At 42.6% G+C, this 19,937-nt stretch overlaps 4 protein-coding genes across 8 annotated transcripts; 3 read left to right on the top strand and 1 right to left on the bottom strand.

Annotated features, from left to right (window-relative positions):
• The first annotated feature begins 509 nt into the window (after window positions 1-509).
• serpinb1 (serpin peptidase inhibitor, clade B (ovalbumin), member 1) lies at window positions 510-3,783 on the top strand. The gene is made up of 7 exons (XM_020102528.2): window positions 510-668; window positions 1,262-1,450; window positions 1,797-1,934; window positions 2,019-2,136; window positions 2,220-2,362; window positions 2,690-2,857; window positions 3,064-3,783. The coding sequence occupies exons 2-7, from the start codon at window positions 1,283-1,285 to the stop codon at window positions 3,469-3,471; spliced, it is 1,143 nt and encodes a 380-aa protein (XP_019958087.2). The 5' UTR covers window positions 510-668; window positions 1,262-1,282; the 3' UTR covers window positions 3,472-3,783.
• A 506-nt stretch (window positions 3,784-4,289) lies between these two features.
• Window positions 4,290-8,628, top strand: LOC109639221 (GDP-L-fucose synthase). 2 transcript variants are annotated; one of them, XM_020102576.2, is made up of 10 exons: window positions 4,290-4,517; window positions 4,986-5,131; window positions 5,467-5,581; window positions 5,715-5,843; window positions 5,927-6,000; window positions 6,426-6,559; window positions 7,158-7,289; window positions 7,370-7,449; window positions 7,812-7,911; window positions 8,014-8,628. In XM_020102576.2, exons 2-10 carry the CDS (start codon window positions 4,998-5,000, stop codon window positions 8,067-8,069), a joined length of 954 nt encoding a protein of 317 aa, XP_019958135.1. In that variant the 5' UTR covers window positions 4,290-4,517; window positions 4,986-4,997; the 3' UTR covers window positions 8,070-8,628. The 2 variants fall into 2 exon arrangements, with proteins under 2 accessions (XP_019958135.1, XP_019958136.1); XM_020102577.2 differs by lacking the exon at window positions 4,290-4,517 and adding an exon at window positions 4,686-4,892.
• A 171-nt stretch (window positions 8,629-8,799) lies between these two features.
• On the bottom strand, window positions 8,800-14,123 carry bmb (brambleberry). The gene is made up of 13 exons (XM_020102575.2): window positions 13,993-14,123; window positions 12,804-13,045; window positions 12,237-12,365; window positions 11,982-12,167; window positions 11,680-11,902; window positions 11,305-11,421; window positions 11,028-11,207; window positions 10,567-10,773; window positions 10,331-10,475; window positions 9,907-9,968; window positions 9,694-9,821; window positions 9,483-9,604; window positions 8,800-9,124 (listed from the first exon to the last, which is right to left on the bottom strand). The coding sequence occupies exons 2-13, from the start codon at window positions 13,041-13,043 to the stop codon at window positions 8,995-8,997; spliced, it is 1,869 nt and encodes a 622-aa protein (XP_019958134.2). The 5' UTR covers window positions 13,044-13,045; window positions 13,993-14,123; the 3' UTR covers window positions 8,800-8,994.
• Window positions 14,124-14,531: 408 nt separating this feature from the next.
• pycr3 (pyrroline-5-carboxylate reductase 3) lies at window positions 14,532-19,862 on the top strand. Of its 4 annotated transcripts, none has more exons than XM_020102570.2 (7): window positions 14,532-15,978; window positions 16,908-17,001; window positions 17,087-17,151; window positions 17,299-17,478; window positions 17,561-17,773; window positions 17,947-18,039; window positions 18,906-19,862. In XM_020102570.2, exons 1-7 carry the CDS (start codon window positions 15,532-15,534, stop codon window positions 19,107-19,109), a joined length of 1,296 nt encoding a protein of 431 aa, XP_019958129.2. In that variant the 5' UTR covers window positions 14,532-15,531; the 3' UTR covers window positions 19,110-19,862. The 4 variants fall into 4 exon arrangements, with proteins under 4 accessions (XP_019958129.2, XP_019958131.2, XP_019958130.2 ...); XM_020102572.2 differs by having other exon boundaries at window positions 14,997-15,143; XM_020102571.2 differs by having other exon boundaries at window positions 15,015-16,316.
• The last annotated feature ends 75 nt before the right edge of the window (window positions 19,863-19,937 follow it).

The raw sequence follows: 19,937 nt of genomic DNA, 5'->3' as shown, positions 1-19,937 counted from the left end.
TCCTCTTACACGCACTCGTCCTCTGTGTCTCTGATCCATTGTTGTCATGAGCTTGCAGGACCAACCTGATGCACTCTGAACTTATATTGGTTGTCATGTTGTCATGACATGAAGCGAAACAAGTGTGATCAATTTGGAATCGTTGTGTTCAATGGATGACACGTGTGTTTCATTTGTGTTCATAGCTGGCACTGGTTTTTACCATTATGCGTCACAAGTGCATCACAGTGACAACTGTGTTTTATTGCATGAGAATGTGTTTAGAGTTTTGCAAAAGGAAAGACTGAGATCTGCAAATAGTGTTTTACTAGGTGAAGATAGTTTATGGTTTCGTCAAAACGATGCTCAATTCAGTGAATGAGTTTAAACAACTGAGCAATTAATTCACACAACAGGAATTAGTGTTTTACCAATTCAGAACAACTGTAATACAACATATTAAAGTGATGGCACAAAGAGCTGCGCAACAGGTTGTGCAAACCTTTTCTCAGCATTGTGTCGGTTGCATTTGTTCCATTGGTGCACAACTGGCCTATAATGGACTGTTTTGTTCAGAGCAGTCGGTGACTTATCGCCCAGTCACGCGTCACACCCACACACACTGGTGTGCGTGCACCTCTCCACTTCCAGGTTCCAAGCCACTGCGCCGAGACCTTCTCCTCATTCAGGTACTTTTGCGTATTCATATTATCATTCAGTCATATTACGTTTCGGGAATGTTTTCCATCGCCATATGGGTGTGTGAGCGAGACATCGTCAGACGTGTAATCTTGACGTGTCATTCAAACACGATTACCTCATGTTACCTTTCAAGTTCTGGTTTAACACGTTTTTCATGTTGAGTCCTGCGGTTAACATTGTCTTAACGCTGCGTAATCACCACGGACTGTGTATAAAGAGATAATTACGCACCTCAAGGAAAGCTGTGGCACAGACCCGGAAGTGTAATCACCGTTCTGCTCGACAAATGCGTAATGACTAGGGCACTATAACATTTAATGAAGCTGTGGTTTAAAGCCCTTGTTTATTAATAGCATCACTTCTTCATCCTTACTGTTGTCGTCATTATTGTCTGTCCACGATGAGTCTTTAATGTCTCAAACTGCTTTGAGAGAATGTATGTTAGGATTTGGCGTCACACACAAATAAAATTGAATTGAACCACATCCAGTCTGGTGGGACTTGGCACATTTTGTTCTGCAAAAAGGTTGGAACGCAATCAAGGAGCAATCAGGTGCATTTCTGTTTTTGTTCATTACAGGAAAACTGTACATCGTCAGCCATGGCCGCCGTCAGCAGCTCAAACACACAGTTTGCCTGGGAGCTGTTCTGGACTCTGAGCCAAGCAAACCCATCGGGGAATATCTTTGTCTCTCCGCTGAGCATCAGTTCAGCTCTGGCTATGGTCTACCTGGGGGCCAGAGGAGACACCGCTGTTCAAATGGCACAGGTACACCATGTCTCTGTCATTCAGAGTCAGAGTCAGACCTGAGGCACCAAGATTTCATATCGTGACATCCCTAGTCGTGATCAACAACGTCACTTTGGTTGATGAGTCTGTCTCCTGTTTGGTCAAAGTTTATTAATGTTAAACGTATAGTGTGTCATCAGTTGCGTCATCCCTCCATTTTATGGACCCTTTTACAAGTGGGCTGGCAGCAACTGACTTGGAGATTAGCGTCCTCACCTACAGCCCCTGCAGAACATTTCAGAAAAGTGTTTGGTCTGCAGCTCTGTGGTGCAGCTTCTTTTTTTTTTTTTTTAAATGTCACGTGTCAATCCAAACTTCCACACAGGCCCTGTCGTTCAGCTCTGGTGAAGCCGTCCACGCCGACTTCGAGGCGCTAAACGCAGACATCAACTCACCATCAGCATCATACATTCTGAAAACTGCCAATCGTCTGTATGGGGAGAATACCGCAAAGTTCCTTCCTGTAAGTTTTCCTTTTTTAACTCTTAAACTGATAAAAAAAAAAAAAACTTCCTTGAAAATATAAGATGATATCTGCTCTCTGCAGCAATTCCTGGAAGCCACGCGTAAGTACTACCAGGCAGACTTGAAGACTGTGGATTTCATCGGGGCCGCAGAGGCGAGCAGAGGGGAGATCAACACTTGGGTCGAGCAGCAGACAGAAAGTACGAATATATTGAATTTAGAAAAAAAGGGAATAAATCATTTGACATTGTTCTGAATTGTCAAATGTTCTGTTTCATTTCAGATAAAATAAAAGATCTCCTGAAGCCGGGGACAGTCTCTGCAATGACGAGGCTGGCTCTTGTCAATGCCATCTACTTCAAGGGAAACTGGATGAACCGCTTTGATGAAGCAAACACCAAAGAGATGCTTTTTAAAGTCAACCAGGTAAAAAAATCCCATATCAATGCAGAAGGAAATCATTTACTGAACTGCTGTTATTTTTTCATATCTCTTCTATTTCAGAGGCCTTTTACCGTAAACAACCGAGCCAAGTTCACACGTTTCAAAATAAAAGCTCTGTCAATCAGCTCAATGTACTGTACTCTCAGTTATGGTAATTACAGTCTATGTCCCTTGGCTCCTCACTGAAACACAATAAAATAATAAAGTAATCACAGTGGAGTTAGTAGATCGACATTTTAATAAACTGACGATGGGATTTTGTAGAAACTTGATCCAAACGCATCAATTGTTTGTGTTTCTATGTGTCAGACTGAGAGTAAACCGGTCCAGATGATGTACCAGATGAAGAAGCTGCCCTACAACTACATCCCTGACCACGCTCTGCAGATCCTGGAGCTGCCGTATGTGGGGGAGGAGCTCAGCATGTTCATCCTGTTGCCTGAAGAGTCCACAAAAGGCTCCGCCCCTCTGCTGAAGGTACACAGCATAAAATCAGGTTTTTCATATAGAGAGCGCTGAAAAGCCAGTTATTTTCATCAGGAGATGGTGGAGACCAAAAGGGTAAAACTGGATAACGTGGATAACATGCATCTTACAACTTACCAGTCTGTTCAGACAGTACATCTTGAAATATGAACACAGCTTTTTTAGAGGCGTGATAAAATGCATTCGCTCTGTTCCAGCTGGAGGAGAAGCTGACGCAGGAGAGGCTGAATGAATGGACCGACAGGGAAAACATGGACGTCCAGTCAGAGATCCTCGTTCACCTGCCAAAGTTCAAGCTGGAGGAGGACTACGAGCTGAACGAGCCTCTGGCTAAACTGGGCATGACGGACGTGTTCTGCACGGCCAAGGCCGACCTGTCTGGCATGAACGGCGAAGGAGGGCTCTTCCTGTCTACGGTGGCCCACAAGGCCTTCGTGGAGGTGAACGAGGAGGGCACGGAGGCGGCGGCGGCCACAGCAGGCATGGTATCTTTCTGTATGTTGAGGGAGGAACACTTCACAGCAGACCACCCCTTCCTCTTCTTCATCAGGCATAATAAGACCAAGTCCATCCTCTTCCTCGGCAGGTTCTCATCTCCTCAGTAGAGAGAACCAGGAAAGGAAGATATTCAAATAAAAGCTGAATCCTTTGAATCCTGATATTTGCTAATTAATTGTATTTTTGTCTGTTTTTACACTGAAATCATAGATGAAGCTTTTAATTAATGAAGAATATTTTTGATGCAATTATGATTTGTAATATATATATATTGATTTTGGGAGAGCCAGATAATTTTACAAGACTATCCAGAGTTCTGTGCTTATCTTAAAGCAGCTTAGGTGATCTGCCACGTATATAATATTTTGCCTTTGCACATATATATATATGTATGCACAAATAAAGAAAAATACTCGAAAGCCTGTTTATTCAGTTGATCAGTGGAGTTTGTGAGTAAGACACTACAAATAAAACTCAGTTCACCTCAGTTCTATTTGCTTCAGATTTCAAAACCTCAGAGGACTGAAGTACACCTGAGGGTCAGGGTATAACCTGGTGGAAGAGAATAAAAGAGGTCTAATATTGAATATGGTTAAAATGATTCTATTAAGTAAGATATATACGTGTGCAGTATATTTCCTGCTGTGACAGAAATTACTACTGTCATTTTAAATGAAGTTAAGTAGGTAAGTAGCCTGTTAGCAGAAGGACTGAATGATTTGGAGTAATTGTATTTTAACTTTATTTCCATTAATTTACTGATTGGACAGATTTATCCTTTTTACTCAAACCCCTTTTTAATCACTTTCATTTGTCTCGTTTTAATTTAACAGTTTTTAACTTGTACTTTTTGACTTTGGAAGAAGAAAATTAAACATCAGTGATCATTCAAATCAAATTTACAAGGAACCGCCTCGGTTTATTCACCGACAGTACCGCAGTGTCACCGGGGGTGGCGCTAGCGAGACCAACTCGGGCGTGAAGCAACCGCAGAAGAAGAAAAGGGGGAAGTAAAGTACTTCATGTCGAGGCGGAGTTTGAAGGAACTGTGTACTAATACACACAGATATACCTCGTCCTTAACCTGTGTGTGGATTCAGTCCGACTCGACACCTGCTCGTCTTCCTCGTCTTTGCAGTTTTAAAGCCCGCAGGTGAGAAACAACTATTTTTATGCTGTTAGCCCGCAGGAAGCTAACTCTTCACCGCACTCGCGTATCATTGGCTGGTGACCGCAAGCTAACACCGCTCAGCAGCTGCTAGTTGTGTTTGTAAGGTTTATTATTATTATTATTATTATTTTTTAATAGTTTGCTGTTCAGATCCATTCATCTAGGATCTTTATCTTACTGCAACATTAAATTAGTGACGTGGTGTTTCCCTGAGTGACGTGTCCGTCAGCAAAGGTAAACAAACACTGGTGAGGTGGAGACACCGGGTGTAAGCTGCTGCTGACCACACAATGGAAAGAAGTGTCAAGCACCGTAACAATCGAGGGAAACAAAGGACAGGGTCAGTCATTCAGCAGTGTAAGTGTTAAGTTACACGTTAGGAAGCCCAGTCTGGCGTCACATCTCCATCTTTTTTTTCACAAAAGGTATTTTTGTTCCATTCGTGTCCAGGTTAATCACGCCATGTCAATGAAGGTGTTGGTGACTGGAGGATCTGGCCTGGTGGGCAAGGCCATACAGCAGGTGGTCAAGGAGGAGCGAGGAGACAAGGAGGGGGAAGAATGGATATTCCTCACCTCTAAAGATGCCAACCTCATGTGAGACTCACACCTCCTGTAAATACTGCTGATGTTTCATTGTGCACAACGACAATGTCGAGACTAGTTATTGCTCTTTTCTCATGTTGTGGGCGAAGCTTTAATGTCTGCTGTGTTTATAGGTATGTGCAATGTCAATGCCAATGTATGTAATGTGATGCAGTGGCTTCAAAGTCCCCCCTTAGGACAATAAAGTTTACCTTAGCATACCTTACCTTACAGTAACTTACCCTATATCACTTAACCTTACCTTACCTTACCTCACAATACATGCTGCAACTGAACATACCATACCGTACTATACTGTACCTCACCACACCTCAACTTCACCTCAGGAGCAAAGAGGAGACACGGGCGGTGTTCGAGAAGCATCGGCCAACCCATGTCATCCACCTGGCTGCTTTGGTTGGAGGTCTTTTCAGGAACATGAATTCCAACCTTGACTTTTGGGTATGAGGAAGTTGCTCTTCCGTTTTCACCGATAATAAAAGCTTTGTGCTACAGAAGATTTGTACATTTGTGTTATGGTTATCCAGTAATGTGTTATTTTCAAATTTAACACTGATGTGTCTGCTCCCCCTAGAGGGACAACGTCTACATCAATGATAACGTGCTGCAGGCAGCACATGAAATGGGTGTTGTGAAGGTGGTGTCGTGCCTATCCACCTGCATCTTTCCAGATAAAACCACCTATCCTATTGATGAGACCATGGTAAGAGGCTGCTGAAGTCAGACTACACCACACCTTTGACGCTGTGTGTTTTTAACACGCTAACTAACTTTCCTTTCTATCAGATCCACAACGGTCCACCTCATGACTCAAACTTTGGCTACTCCTATGCAAAGAGAATGCTTGACATCCATAACAGGTATGTTAACTCTGGTGTGACATGCAGCTGCCAGAGGCTTCATGTTTTCATGTTGTCTGTCATTTCCATTGTTACAAACACAGTATCTCAAGAATGCTTTGACACAGCTTCTTGAGTCCACCTTCCAATGACATGTATGAATGGATGTTTGTCTCTATGGCCCTGTTCAGACCTGATATCTCCCTCCCTCTCTATGCAAATTAACATGCACATCATTTGTCTTTTTTTCCACCAAGAGATATACAAATGAGTCCATTATACATGTCGGTGTAGTGGTGAATCAATGCATAGCTTTACAAAGAAGCAACACTTTTCTAATTTGAAGCTGGTCAGAGAACGTCATCTGAGTCGGAGGTCCTTCGACGAGGACTGTTGAAGAACTGCAAAGTTGTTCAAAGTGTGCTGAGTGTGTGCATGTCTCACAGGGCGTATTTCAAGGAGCACGGACACAAGTACACGGCTGTGATCCCCACAAATGTGTTTGGTCCTCACGACAACTTCAACATTGATGATGGTCACGTGCTGCCGGGTCTCATCCACAAAGCTTACATTGCTAAAAGTAGGTCACAGTCTCATGGACAGAATTTTTCTCAGACTGTTTATAAAGACAGACAACAATAAATAAAATGGACTCTCTTCCTCTGTTTATAAAAAATGTCTCTTGAATAAATATTAAACATTTGGCAGAGGATATGCTACCAGCTCGGTAAATGGGATGGTTATGATTTAGTTGGGCTTTTAGCTTTGTATTGTATTATGTTAGTATTTCAGACACAAAAAGACATTCAAATTTATTTAGTTATTAATCAATGGTGTCAGATCTTGAGGCCGGATCGTTCAGGTCACTTTAACACTGATGTCCTGACTGTGTAAGTCTCGTGTTGTGTGTTACAGGTGAACTCACTGCACACTAAAGTGTTTAAATGTGTTTTTGATATTCATGAACTGCCTCGCAGGCCGGATCAAACAGTCTTGTGATACCATCATTATTTACAGTCTATGGCTTTGCTCAATGCTGAGCACAAATCCAATAAGTCTTCATGGGAGAAATTTAATCATATTATGGTTTTTTTCTCCATTTTATTAATAACATCGTGTTTAGAGTCTGTAGATGGATTGAACTCTTCGCGTATCTTACATGTTGTTTTGTTCATTAGAGGAGGGTCAGCCCTTGGTGGTCTGGGGCTCTGGCAAACCCAGAAGGCAGTTCATCTACTCTTTGGACTTGGCTCGTCTCTTCCTGTGGGTCTTGTGCGAGTACCCAGAGGTCGACCCAATCATCCTCTCTGGTAAATTGCCACACGGGACAAGTTGAAGATGCAGATATTGAAGCTGTGAATTATCGTAACTATGTTGTGTCTGTTCGCAGTTGGAGAGGAAGATGAAGTGTCCATCAAGGAAGCAGCAGATTTAGTTGCCGAGGCGATAGGCTTTGAAGGAGAAGTTCAAGTATCCTTTAAATCACAAGTTCACCCAAAGCTGTTCAACCTGAAACATTAGTGTGTGTCTGAGTTGTAGCTGAACTGCCTCCGTAACAAATCCAGCAAACTCTGTCTAGAACTCTTTATATTCTAAAGGCTTCCTGCTGAATATTGGAGATGAACTCTGGTTTTTAATAACTTCTTAGTCTTTTGAACTGATCTACAGTTCAGCTTCAATCTTCAACCTGCTGTTAAAGTGGTCAAACAGGTCATTTTTTATTTTGGAAAATATTTGAAACGTGTATGAAATTTGTATATGATTGACTTTGATATGTGAAACATAAGATGTATCCATGATTTACTCTTGTTTCCTTAACCTTGGTGTGATAGTTTGACACCAGTAAATCAGACGGCCAATTCAAAAAGACCGCCAGCAACGCAAAGCTGCAGCGATACCTGCCCAACTTCAAATTCACTCCCTTCAAACAAGGTGGGACCAGTTTCTCCAATAAACGAAATAGTTTTACGGTATGTGCTGTTAGATTATCATCTGCTCTTTGTATATTCTGAGTCCTCCTGTTGTCATTTACAGCCATGAAGGAAACCTGTGATTGGTTCACTGCCAATTACGACACCGCCCGCAAGTGAGAAGTGTCGTCTGTCCTCCACTGAGGAGGGAAGAAGAAGAAGAGAGGAGGAGGAGGAGAGGCTGGAAGACAAACAAGGTGGTGGATGTTCAATCGGTTAAATTTTGTGACACTCCAAGAAGTGGAAATACGTTGACACCAACGAGATCCTGAACAAGTTACTTTAGCATCTTTGATTGTTGAATGTTATGAGGTCAAATCATAAAGGGGTGTGGTACAATGGTTTTAGAATCTGTTTTTTATTTTAGGCTTTTTAAATGCAACCACCTTTTGGATGGATCCTTCACATGTCTGTAAATGAGGTCTCTGGATTGAGTGACTCGGCTTAAGTTCATGTCTGTACAATACTAGTTTACATTGCAGACATGTTTCAGTATAGGTTGAGTAAAATATTTGATCCTACCAGTGTGTAGTATTTCCTGACACGATTTTTAATTTCATTTATGTAGTGTGAAGTATTTCATTGGGAAAATGATTGATTTGTATATTTAAATATATTGGTTGCAGTGATTTTTATTTTATAATGGTGGGACTGAGCAAAATAAATTTTATATCCATGATCATGCTGTCAAGTGTCCTGTGAGAATGTTTAACAATGATTTCACAGCTGAGGCAAGAAGTCTGAGCCGCCCAGCAAAAGTTTTCACGTCTCAAATGAAAGATCAATTTTATGATTGAGTCCAGCAGAGCAACCAGAGCGGCTGTCGCAACACAAAGAAACGTACACAGACTTATTGACGGGTTAAGAAATAATTTATTAACTTAAAAGTGTAAATAACAATGAAAATAATAAAGCACATTTTTAAAAACGAGTAACTAAATAGCCTGCTTAGTAAGGTACACAAGACACAGTAACGCTTCATTAGTATTTTGCAGGGACGTCCCTCCACCAATAAAATTCATGCTGAGGATGAAATTGAGTATTTTCAGGATTGAACGTAGGAGGCGTGCCCTCCGTCATGGACTCTGCAGAACTCGAGGCCCAGCACGGCTCTCTTCTTACAGGCCTTCCCCGTCTTAGTGATTCCACTGCACAGCTGACGGCCGGACGCAGAGCTGCCACAGGAACAGGAGACATTTTATCAGTTTAATGTGTGAAACTAAAACAGATGAGAAAAGTTATTTCCAACTTTTCGTCATTAGGGCACAGTCACATCTGAAGACTAAAACAAAACCTGACCAGGATATTGATTGACTGACACTGCAGATCCAATTATCCCCCAGTGTGCTTGATATTTTACAGTTTGACCATCAACTTTATTATAAATAACTACTAATAATAAATTATATAAAACTTGTATTCTGCATTGTATATTCTGTGAAATAAGTTTTCACATAAAGGCAGATGTGTCTGATTCACAGACCACCGATAAATCTGTCAGGCTCCAGTGTGAAGAAAACATTAAACACCAACCTGTTGCTAACTAGTGACGGAGCTGGACTTGCGCATCGAGAGTCGCTCAACAAATCATGCGAGTCGTTCACTGCATCAAAAACTCCTCCCAGGCTCCTGACCGGTACGTCATCCATAAGGGCCTATAGGCAACATAAAGACATTCATCGCCACATTATCTGATTTGTTTTTCGTAACACGTGTAACCTGCGACAGTGAGGTATGTGCTTACTGCTGCAACAGCAGGGTGTTCCGTCAGTCTGGGAGAAGAGTGACAGGATGTTCCTTTTATTTGCATGAGCCTGGACTCTAGCATCGGCTTCCTGCGAGGAGGAGACACCACAGACAGCCCGAGGTCGCCTGCACACACAGACACAAGTAAAACACTCAGTAAAACTCCAAAGGAATTCTTAAATATTCCACAGCTTGAAATAAAAACCCTCACCAGATAAGAAGCTGTCCTGGTGCAGGAGGTCGTCTGGCTCCATGAAGCCAAAATTTTCATCCCTGAGGAGCAAAGAATAAAACTGACGGCATCAAATTGATCAACGACAAAGCAATAAGAGCACAAATCTCATGGTCCAAGAAAAAGTTAAAATAATTTTTTTTTGGGTGCAGATCCGGACTAATCGGCAAATCCAGGAATTGTGTTGTCATTCCTGCGCTTTTGTAATTTTTATCACTTTTTCTTTTTAATTATGTTTCTTTAAATCTTATTACATTTTCACATGCTTTTATTTTTAACTCTGGTGTATGTAAAGCACCTTGAGTTGCATTTCTTATATGAAAGGTGCTTTACAAGTTTTTAAATATTATATTATTAGACGGGGCCTTTTGTTTTCACTGAGGGTCGTGAGTTGCGGACTCACTTCTGTGGAGTAGACGATGCTGGATACGAGTGACAGGCCGGAACTTTGTGCTTCTGTGGTTCCACGACGTCGCACGCGGCCACAGGCAGCGGGGCGGCTGACTTCCCTCTGAGGCTCGACCACAGCTGATTCACAAACCAGTGACCTGCACACGTGAAGGACACATGATCAACATATACATTTAAAACACCGGAGGCGTCTCGTCTGTTCTGCTGGCAGGTTTTTACAGTCTGTACCCAGAGAGACAGTGAGCAGCAGCAGGCTGAGGCTGCTGAGATCCAGCGCCGGCTGCTGGTTGACCTCGGCCACTGCGTTCAGAGGGACGGTGAGCAGCAGCATCGCTCGAGAGAAACCGGGACAACGCAGGAACGTCAAGAGGACGGCAATCAGGAAGAAGTAGCCTGTATGTGCGATGCACGTCCACATGGCCGTCAGACTCAGACCTGCAAAAGAGAAATGGTCACTGATCCTGACATTATGGTGACTGTGGTTAAAACCAACAATCGTGAGTGACACTTGAACTTTCCGTGATCGTTAACAGTCGTACTGTACATACTTCAAAATGTAAATATCTGTCTTCCTCCTGGATTTCTGTAAATGTTGCTGTATGCATTAACTGTGAAATTACAAAACAAAATGTCGGAACTATGAGCAGGTGCACAGACGCTCGTGGTTGCAGTGTTGGTCTCAGTCTCACCTGCCCAGCCGAGGTAGCCCTGGATCATGTGCAGCCGCTCCTCTATCCGACTCTGCATGTTGTCGATGTAGTGCAGCATGAAGCCCAGCGTGCTGTTCATACGCTCCAGTTTGTCCATCAGGTCTCTGTAGTACTGGGAAGTCTGGTCCTGGTACTGCAGGAACTCCAGCATGCTGTGGTCTGAGCAAAAATAAAAATGAACAGGTCCGGATATTAACTGCAGATGTGGGAAATCATGTGATGACTTCAGATTGCGATGCCTGGTGCCTTTTATTACCAATTTTCTCGTAGATGTCCTGAGCTTGATGTCTGACGTCTGCCAGGTCTCGGACAATCGCCTTGTGGCTGTCCTGCACCTCCGAGCCTTGAACCTGCAGATGTTCACTCACGTTCTCTAAAAGATGAGATGGTTGAGATATTACAATACTAAAAGCACTAGTAATAATAATAACTGTATTTATATAGCACATTTCAAAACAGTTGAAAAATGAAATGCAATGAAGCACGGACACAAAAATAAGAAATGTTGCCGAAATAATTAAATAACAAACACATAAAAAGCAGCTTTTTTAAAAACTGAACAATACAAGAGGTATTTAGCTCATCATAGTTTTAAATGGTTTCCTATGTGGGATTGAATAAAAGCACTGACCCATCCTCTTTGTAATCCCCTGGATGAGCTGAGCCACCAGCTCCTGTCCGGAGGCGATGAGAGCTTTCTCCTGACCCAGACGCTCCAGGTTGTTCTTCAGTGAACTCTCCATCTGCTCCTGGCCTTCGTGTAGTTTCCCCTGCTGGACCTGCAGAGAGCTGTGGCCCTGCAGCAGCTTGTCCAGGGAGGCTGCCGTCAGCTCCCGCAACTCCGACTGGCCCTCCTGTGTGGCAACGATCACAGATCACACAACAAACTGTGAAGGAGAAGCTGTCAGAGTAGAAGACAAAACCCGACTCTACCTTCAGGTCCTTCATGGCATCCAGCTGACTGGTTGCCGTGGAGATGAGAGCGTTGACCGTGTGCTCCGCTCTTCGTCGGAAGAGCTGCTGGCGAGTTGCGTAGCAGACGGAGCGAGCTCGGTTGCTCACTATGTGATAAGCGTTCCACGTGTCCGAGTCCATGTTTGCTGTGCAGTCTTTAATCGACTGAAACGTCACAGGAAAGTAATTAAATATAGTAAATACATTATGTGGAATAACTTTTAGTGTGTTTACCATTTCCTCTGTGCAGGGGTAGGTCTGACGGCCCTCGCTCTCGGCCTGACAGTTGAACAGCACCACTCCGAGCTTTGCCAGCTGCTCCTCTGAGAGGCTCTCACAGCTCGCCCTCAGCCGGGCGACCACCTGCAGCAGAACGCAACGCAGGTTTCAGATGCGACGAGAAGGAAAAATTATTATTTAATTTTTTTCTAAAGCTCTTCCCATCTTTAATATCAGTGTTTGAAGCGATGGCAGGGAAGATTAATTGTCAAATATATTGATATTGAGGTTTTTAAAAAGGTTTCAGTGGAAGCCTCAAGATTTTCTTTGTTTTGTTTAATGGTGAATTTGAGTTTTGGACTAATATTTAGCCTAAAGACTAATAGAAACCTTTCACAGACATATTGGTGTCAAAGTTTATGATTACCAATACGAAAACTTTTATTTCATGTAATTAACAATTCAGAGAAGATTATGTTTATGTATTACACAACAAAAAAATATGTTCATTTTTCTAAATTGAAAATATTCTATATATTCAGTTGTATTCATGTGAGTCTGGCTGTGAAAGTGTGTTTTGACCTTGTAATGACAACTGTCCAACGGGCTGAGCTCCATCTGCTTCGCCTCGGCCAAAAACTTCTCGTCGACGGTGGCCATTTCAAACTGAGCGTCCTTTGCCAGAAGAGCAGGAGCTGCAGCGGCGGCTGGTGGAGGAGGTGGAGCAGGAGGAGCATCTGTCCGCCTCAGCCACTCAAACAGTCCGCCGACGGCAGGACACTGACAGGTGATGATGAGCAGGAGGATCAGTGGACGATCCATGTCTGGAAACAAGAATACATGTTGAAATGAAGCGTTACAACTTAAATCTTTAATTAACAACAATAAGTAATAAAAAGTAGTTTGGAAAAAGGTTAAATTCTCATTTTTTCCTCTGTTAAGCTTCTTTATACAACATTTTGCAGATGCTGATTTAAAAAAGGCAAATTGTCGCCACAGCGTTTGTTGATTTGACTTAGTTTGTTTGCTGCAGTTTTAACGGAGCCATTTTGATTATTACTTCACATTAATTTAACTTGTGCACAGTTTGGTTCAGTGAATTATTTCTGCAAAGTGAATCTCACACATCAGAGTGAAGTCAAACACGTTCGAGTGGAAGGGGACTTTGCAACAACCACAGTATAAAGGGACACCACTAGATGGCACCATTACCAGACTCTGTGTGTTTGAATTTACAGATTTAAAATGTATATGCAGCATTTTGAATCTGGTGTGTATGGATTTTTGATGTCTTGTTACCTGCAGAGGCTGCAAATCAATTCAATAATATATAATTAATATCAAATGAAAACGTTCATTCATTCATGCAGTGAATGGAGTCAACACTGAGGCTTGTCCAGGCATGTCTGCTCTGCTGCTCACACACTGCAGACAAGTGTTTCTATTGAAAATTGAGGAATTTAATATTTACAATCATTTGTCTTTACTAATAATGAAAAACATAACTTTTTTTTTTAAGCTGCACAATTAGAAAGATCTTAACATGATTCAGTTTCCAGTTTAAGCAGGAAAAATGAAAAAAAAAACCCACAGGAAGTTTGTCCTCTTTCTTCTGCAGAGGACAACAGGAAACAATAAGAAATCACATTTTAACACATTTAAAGCGCTCAGCAGCAAATCTGTGCACAAACGTGCAAGTACAACACAAATGTAATTTCTCTGCACAGTGGATTCAAAGCATTGAAGGATATTCACATATGGAAACACGTACCTGGGGTTTGCAGGTCGTTGTGCACAGAGTGTGAAGCAGGTCTCACACACACACACAGACACACACAGACACACACTTACACACACACTCACAGCTGATTGAAATGACACATGATTGACACACTCTCCGCCCCACACGCCTGGTGACGGATGCGCCTGATTTAATACAGGCTGCAAGAAAGAGGGGCGGTGCAGGGGCTGTGCTGTTGGGAAAGATGGTGAAAGCACCGCCCACCTGGTTTGAAGGTTGAAAAGTAAAATAAAACAAACAAACCCAATGGTGTTCCAATAATGCTGCGTTCAAGTACCCCTCGGATGGTCTTGTTTTAGAAAGGATGGTCCATTTATTTATCAATTTTCAACTCTACATTTTATTTGCTTTTGTTTTTTACGTTATCTTTTTTATTTCTAAATTCTGTTTGTTTTTAATGTTCATTTATTCTTACCTGTTGCGTGTGAGTAGTCATTATTTAAATTCAAAATAAAAATATTCCCAGTAGGAATCTGGAGGTTAAACATTAAACTGATCATTCTCATGTGATAAAGTATGAAGTATTGTTTATTAGAAATAAACAAAGAACAAGATGTAAACAGATAATATATATATATTATTATTATATAAATATAATGAAATAGGCCTACACATGATGTCTCTTATTGCTCTTATTGTATTTTGATCCATGGGTCATATTGCTCGTGTGTTAGAAAATTGTTAAATTAAAAAAAATCTGTGATTGAACAGTAAGGAATATTATTAATTAAGCACATTACACAGAGATAGATTTGAGTTGCTGTACAGGGACATACAGAAAACACAGAGACGAAATTAATAGAAAACAAATCGTATAGCACGTTAACTTTCAAGGAAAATAAATAAAACTTTAAAAAGAGTCAGAGATAACAAGATTAAAAAGACGAATCTGAATCAAAATTAGAAAATAATTCAAATAAAATGCACTTTATGTGTTGTGACTTTTTGTTGGTGAGCTCTCTCGGCCACCGTACGAAGTTCCCTGTTATTCTGAAACCACGTGGCGGCGCTGTCACTCTGGACAGGTGTCGTCAGCGGATCCGAGGTGACCGATATTTACGTTGAGGATCGGTTTGAGTTTTTAAGGAGCGTCGGACCTCTGCAGCCCTGAGACCCACCAGGTGAATACCCAGCCTCCCTCCCTCCGGCGTTAGCCGCTGTCGACGCTGCATCGCCCGGCCTCGGTGTGTGTGTAACTCCGTGTCACTTCGTGGTTGTCCAGTCAACAAGAACACGTGCATTGTTTTCCTAATCTAATCTGTCCCGGGATTATTCTCTCGCTGTCCCGGGGTTAGCTAGCTAGGTAGCTAGCAGCAGCGGGGCTCCGTTTTTTTTTTAAAGATCGATCGCGGTGTTAGCATCGTTAGCACCGTGTTTGCCACCTGTAGGCTCCACTCGGATTCACGCTAAGCCGCACCAGACATGCTAACTAGCCAGCTAGCCGCGTGAGCGCCCTGCCGCCCCGGGCTAGCGGTTTGTTAGCCGCCGAGCTAACGAGCCAGCGCAACGATGGACGACCCCGGTATGAAGAAGCAGAACTGGGACGTGAGGGAGACGGAGCTGTTCCTGGAGATCCTCAAGGAGCTGGACATGAAGAAGTGCCTGGACGGGAGGAAGGTGCGCAACAACAAGCTCTTCAAGGTGGCGCACCGGAGGATGACGGCGGCCGGCTACCACCGCTCCGTGGACCAGCTCAAGTTCCGCTGGAAACTTCTTAAAAGTGCGTACTACAAGTGCAAGAGGGCGCCCAACGCTCCGGCCCCGACCAAGATCCAGGGCTGGTGGCGCTACGAGAAGACGATGGTCGCCATCATGGAGTCCAGACACCCGCTGGTCGGGGCCGGGGCGAACTCTGATCGGATGGATGAGGTGACCGAGGACTCGGATGGAGAAGCGTCCATGCTGCCCTGGCCTCAGCCCTGCCCGGGCATCACCGCTCAGAACCTGGATTTAATTGTAGGGGTGACGCCGTGGATCCCACGAAGTGTGTCGTTAGCTGTGGTTCCATGTGTCTGTGTTGTGTAGATGCATGCGTTGGTTTGTGTTGTTAACATGCATCACACCAGTGTGTAGTGATTGAAAGCTGCTGCACCACAGTCCTGCAGAGTGTTGCTGTTGAATCTGCTTCTAAGAGGAGTTGAACTGTGTCGATCTCGCACGCTGCAGCTTGTGAAGCTGTTGAATCGTGTGTTGTCAGTGTGTTATAATCTTGAGAAGTAGTGTATAATTCCCCTCTCAGCTTTACATAGTCCAGGTGAAGATACTGCAACATGTTGAGTCTCCAAAAGCCAAAGGTAAACATGTGCCATCACAGCAGAGCTGCAATAAACAGCTGTTTTCATTACTGATGCATCCACATATTATTGTCTTTGTCTTCTAGTGGCATTTGAAAATTATGTTAGACCAACATCTGGTCTTTAATTTGCTTATTTTGCTCAGCCGACAATCCAAAACCCAAATATATTCAGTTTGAGTCCATCAGTGAAGATGTAGGTGGTAGGAAATTCAAAACTCACACCACAGCACAAAGTAGTAGCTTAGAAATAAGAACAATGACTATAAACAGAATCTAGAATAATACAGGAATAACTGAAATACAATTTACTGAAAAAGGCTGGTTTTTAAATGTGTAATTTAAAAGTTTGTTTTTATTTTACATACAACCAGTTAAAAAACAAACAATGAAATGGTTTTAAATGGATTAATCAACTAATTGTTTCTCTGTTTTGCCGTACTGACTCCTCAGGTGTGTGTGAGTTTGTGTGATTCTATTGTTATTGTGGGAAACAGATTGTGTTGTAGGTCGTCCTGTGAATCACAATGTGTGAATATTTTGTGTCTTATCCTATTGATGTTCCCAGCTCTAATCTGTCCTCATCTTTCAGATCAAAATGGACCCTGAGATTAACTCACAGCTGAAAATCGGTTTTATCGGTGCAGGCAACATAGCGTACGGCATCGCAAAGGGCATCCTGTCCGGTGAGTGAAAATAGAACGTGTCTGTGATTCAGGAAAAGGATTTGATTAAGGATTATTCAATTTAATCGTTTGTTTCCATCTACAGGAAATGTTCTTCCAGCAAACATCCAAGTGAGCGCACCGTCCCTCAGGAACCTCGGAAACTTTCAGGTATGTCTCCTACCTCCGGGCACAGCTCATACTTCCATGTTGCCCTTGTGTCAATATACTGTATATGCGAGTACAGATGCCCGTCCATAGCTGCTGCCTGAAAGCTCATCTGTTGTTTTATCTCACATCTCTTCCTCTTGCTTTCAGGAGCTGGGGATTTCCATCACTCACTCCAACATAGAGGTGGTCTGTGGCTCAGATGTCATCTTCCTGGCCGTCAAACCTCACCTGGTATCTCTAGTCCTCAATGAGATCTCACAGCACATCACCGACAGACATACAGTCGTGTCTGTGGCAGCAGGAGTAACACTGGCAACGTTAGAGGAGGTGAGAGCCATCGACAGAATGTTTAAGACAGTTCTGTAACAATGAGTTATCGTGTTCACCCTCCGCTCTGTCTGATTCTAAGCTCCTTCCAGAGAATTCAGTCACCATCCGCCTGATGCCCAATCTGCCATGTATGGTTCAAGAAGGAGCTCTGCTGTTTGCACGAGGATCTCATGCAAAAGAGGAGGACGGAGTTCTGCTTCGCTCCTTGTTGCATCACTGTGGTTTGGTGGAGGAGGGACCTGAGGCCTGGATCGACATCCACACTGGACTGAGTGGGAGTGGGGTCGCTTTCGTGAGTGAGCTCAGATTGTACGGTTGTGCTGCAGTGTCCTCTGTTGAAACATTTAAACATTTTACTAAGAGTTGTGCAGAATAAAGTGTGTGGTTACAAAGACCTAGATTAACTTGTTCTGAAACTGGACTTTGTTCATCGTATGATCTGATGCTTGGGATTCTTCTCTGCAGGTTTATCTGTTTGCTGAAGCTCTGGCAGAAGGAGCCGTGAAAATGGGCATGCCCAGCGCTCTGGCCCACAGCATCGCATCTCAGACGGTTCTGGTCAGTTGCACAGTGTTTTCTTTTTTCTTTTTTTTTTGCGTCGGTGTGTTTGTACTTGTTTTGTTCACATCAGCAACATCATCAGTTTCAGATAAGATACAAATAATCTATGCTGTTTAACATTCTGAGTCTGGAGACACAAAGTTTTTGGGCAAAACATGGATGAAAGAAGACAGAATAAATATATACATAAAATTCTCTTCAATTAAGGCTAAAGTGAAAAATATAAAATATGAATCATAAAACACAAAACTAACACTGACGAACTTGAAGAAAGAAAGTGGAGATTCTTTGTCAACTGTACGTTGATTCAGTTATAACTTAAATATAATATAGAACCTACAGTTGAGCCAACAATACGCTCGACACAGTGATTTATACAGTTTTTATTCCAGTTGCTTTATCTTTAATCCAGAGACTTAAAATACATCTTGGGTACAATCGCTGTGCAATAAATGCATAGCAGAAAAACAAGATGTGAAAGCTCATAACCCTGTTCATCCCTGGTATTAACATCTGTCTCATGTGATCCAGTCACAAGTGAAGTACATGAGTTCACATCTGGCCTTAGAATGTGTCTCCACATGTGTCTCCTTTGACCATTCACCTCACCTCCTCGCTCTGTATGTGATTAAACACATGTACGCGTGTCTTACCTTGATATACCACATTACAAAACTTTCTGGGTGGAGTTTGCAAGTTCTCTCCGTGTCTGTGAGGAATTTCTTCGTGTTCTGTAGCTTCAAAAACGTGCAGATTCAATATGATAAATGATAAATCAGTTTTCTTGTCGGGTTGGTTTGAAGACGGCCGTTGATACACATCAACCCTCCTCATTGATTTGATTTTGCCGCTGTGTGTCTCAGGGTGCCGGGAGATTGTTGCGTGACTCCGGGAAGCATCCGGCTCAGCTGCGCTCTGAAGTCTGCACCCCGGGTGGAACAACCATTTATGGGCTCCACACGCTGGAACAAGGCGGCATGAGGGCAACGACCATGAGCGCCGTGGAGTCGGCCACCGAGAGAGCCAGGGAGCTCGGCAGAAAGTCGGCAGCAGGAAGCAGAAAATGACATTTGCCTTTTTAAATAACTGCTCATCCGTCTTAAGGAAAACCACAACAAACAACTGACTTTTCTGTTCCAACTGGTTATGGAACATGGAGACAAACCTGGACTTCTTTTTATTTCTATCTCCCTTACTTCCCCCCTAAACAAGTGCATTTCATTCTTCTCCTCTTTTCTGACTGGAAGGACCTGAAGGTGAATATTGGCTCAACCTTAATATCGACACTAACAAGTAAATGATCTGATCATGACCCTGAGATCTACATTTTCAGAGAGAATTACTACTTTTTACATGCACACCAATAATCGATTTTGTGGATTCAGTAAATAATAAAGTTAGATGTTGCTCATAGTTGTGGATACGTATACCACAATAAGGTGCTGTCTTCTGGCTTTTTTAGGGTCATGTTAGCCTCCGAGTTTCAAAACACTAATTACTTTAAAACTGTCGGGCCAAGAAACACCTTGTTTAAACTACACATGTCGAGAATTGCCTTACTGGCCTTGATTGGGTTATTATGTGCATGTAATGTGTAGTGTAGAAAAGATCTTGAACATGTATTTAATATTGAAATATGTTATTTAATAATCGGCCACATTCAGCAGTTGTTGTGCAGCTGCAGTCCAGTGATTGTTTCACTCTCTGGTGCAGCTTCCATTTAGTTGCTGGGTTTTTGTGCGACACAATTTGTAGGAAAATATTATTGGACAATGCCAAGTGTGTGGAGTTGATTTCATAAAAGTGTAATGTGAACAGGATCACTTTGTGCGTTGCCTTTTCATTTCTATTTAGTTTATTTAAGGAGTTGCGTCTTTGCAGCAGCAGGTTGTTTA

The sequence above is a fragment of the Paralichthys olivaceus genome, chromosome 3 (assembly GCF_024713975.1).
Source record: "Paralichthys olivaceus isolate ysfri-2021 chromosome 3, ASM2471397v2, whole genome shotgun sequence".
In the NCBI taxonomy this organism is placed as follows: Eukaryota; Metazoa; Chordata; class Actinopteri; order Pleuronectiformes; family Paralichthyidae; genus Paralichthys; species Paralichthys olivaceus.
The sequence above is the reverse complement of the archived record's forward strand: the minus strand, read 5'-3'. Positions and strand labels throughout refer to the sequence as shown.